Source organism: Camelina sativa, chromosome 5 (genome assembly GCF_000633955.1).
Source record: "Camelina sativa cultivar DH55 chromosome 5, Cs, whole genome shotgun sequence".
NCBI lineage: Eukaryota > Viridiplantae > Streptophyta > Magnoliopsida > Brassicales > Brassicaceae > Camelina > Camelina sativa.
The window spans coordinates 32,570,459-32,572,813 of record NC_025689.1 but is presented as its reverse complement, the minus strand read 5'-3'; the positions used below and the strand labels follow the sequence as shown (position 1 = coordinate 32,572,813).

Sequence of the window (2,355 nt, the reverse complement as noted above, 5' to 3'; positions counted from 1 at the left end):
TATTGTTTGGAGGAGATCATGTAGACTTACATGCAGGTTAGTTGGACTGGATTACTGATTGCCTGTAACTATGTTTTCTGGATAGGGTGCTTCGATACCACGCTGCGCGAATGGGACAAATATTCTGATATCCTTACCAGGGCCAATTAGTTCTGAGGATATGGCTGTTACTGGAGCTGGTGCACGTCTTCATGAAAAAGATACGTCAAGTCTTTCACTGTTGTATGATTTTGAAGAACTAGAAGGACAGTTGGATTTCTTAACCCGTGTTGTTGCGGTTACATTTTATCCGGCTGGTTCTGTTAGAATTCCTATGACTCTTGGTCAGGTACTTACTAATTTCAAAACTGTGAACTGATGATTTATCTATTAGCTTCATCATGCTCTGAACTAGTTAACCATCATCAAAAGAAGTAAAAAAACAAACATTTTTTTTGCATTTTGTTTTGCTGCAGATAGAAGTCCTTGGAATTTCTCTTCCATGGAAAGGAATGTTTACTTGCGAACGGACTGGAGGAAGATTAGCTGAACTTGCAAGGAAACCAGATGAGGATGAGATTCCTTTTTCACCTTCTTCTGACTTGAATCCGTTTGCAGCAAAATCTTCACAAACTGAAACTGTCTCCACACCCGTACATCAGAAAGATCCTTTTCCCGGTAATCTGCTTGACCTTTTAACAGGAGAGGACTCGTCTTCTGACCCCTTCCCACAACCAGTGGTGGACTCTGTTGCAAGTGGAGACAATGACATGCTTGATTTCTTAGACCAAGCAGTGGTTGAATATCGCGGCTCTGAAACTGTTCCTGGTGGATCTGTCCCACAAGATAAAAGGCCCAAAGAAAGTGGTGTTCATCTGTACATAAATTGTCTAAAGTCTCTTGCAGGTCCAAACATGGTATGTTATCTAATCCTTTTAATTTAACTTGGAAGGAGAAATTGGTATCGGGAGATGCAATTACGTCCTGCCAAAATTATGTCTGATTGTATGATTGTTTCCTTGGTTTAGCTATTCGTCTCACATGTCATCTCTCTTCTTAAAGTTCCACTTTAAAGGGTATAATTCTTGCATGTCTGACATAACACAGGGGAAGAAGCTTGAGTTTGTAGAAGCTATGAAGCTGGAAATTGAACGTCTACGTCTCAATATATCAGCAGCAGAAAGAGATAGGGCACTGTTATCTATTGGAATTGATCCGGCTACCATTAATCCAAACTCTTCATACGACGAGTTATATATTGGAAGATTATGCAGAATAGCAAATGCACTTGCAGTTATGGGCCAGGCTTCTCTTGAAGATAAAATCATAGCTTCTATTGGTCTAGGGAAGCTAGAAAATAATGTGATAGATTTCTGGAACATATCCGGAATTGGTGAGGGTTGTGATGGTGGAATGTGTCAAGTCCGAGCCGAGGTCAGTAAAAGTCCAGTTGGGTTTTCTACCAAGAGTTCAGGAGGAGAGTCAGGCTCAGTGTTCTTATGTTTCCAATGTATGAAAAAAGCTTGCAAGTTTTGTTGTGCTGGAAAAGGAGCTCTTCTGCTTTCAAAATCCTACTCCAGGGACACTGCGAATGGAGGTGGAAGTCTTACAGATATGTCTGCTACTTCGATAGGTTCAGATCATTACATTTGTAAAAAATGCTGCAGTTCGATAGTGCTTGAAGCCTTGATTGTAGATTATGTAAGAGTCATGGTCAGCTTGCGAAGAAGTTGTCGTGTTGATACTGCTGGTCGGGAAGCTCTGAACGAGGTCTTTGGATCTAACATCAAAAATCATCTTGCTGTTAGAGGTCACCCTTCTCCTAATCGAGAAGACTTTAATTTCCTTCGTCAAATTCTGGGTCAAGAGGAGTCACTTGCTGAGTTCCCATATGCAAGCTTCTTACACAAAGTAATTTGGTTTTTTTTTATGTTTTAAAATTACGATATCTTTTGAAAGAGCTGCTATATGGTATCTAATCCTCTTTTTCTCTTTTGGATGTTTGCATAATGCAATGTAGGTCGAAACTGGAACTGATTCGGCACCATTTTTCTCATTGCTGACCCCTGTGAATCTTGCTTCAAGTAATGCCTACTGGAAAGCTCCTCCTTCTGCAAACTCTGTTGAAGCTGTCATCGTTCTCAATAGCCTTTCAGATGTCAGCAGTGTGATTCTACTCGTTAGTCCATGTGGTTACTCTGATGCTGATGCTCCTACCGTAAGTTTGACTTTTCTATCTTCAGTCGAATTCTTGTTCAACCATGCCATTACTTACGTGATAATGCTTCGAAAATAATGGCGCACTCATTTCAGCATTTTATGTGTCTCCATTGCAGGTCCAAATTTGGGCGAGCAGCGACATAAATAAGGAAGCAC

The 2,355-nt window shown here is 40.6% G+C and overlaps 1 protein-coding gene across 1 annotated transcript in view; it reads left to right on the top strand.

The window, feature by feature from the left end:
- LOC104749366 (probable phosphoinositide phosphatase SAC9) overlaps positions 1-2,355 on the top strand; it is a gene marked incomplete in the record, with an annotated part of 11,593 nt that overhangs the window by 6,879 nt on the left and 2,359 nt on the right. Inside the window, 3 exon segments of the mRNA XM_019246166.1 lie at positions 1,529-1,890; positions 2,000-2,197; positions 2,316-2,355. Coding sequence (XP_019101711.1) covers positions 1,529-1,890; positions 2,000-2,197; positions 2,316-2,355 — 600 coding nt within the window.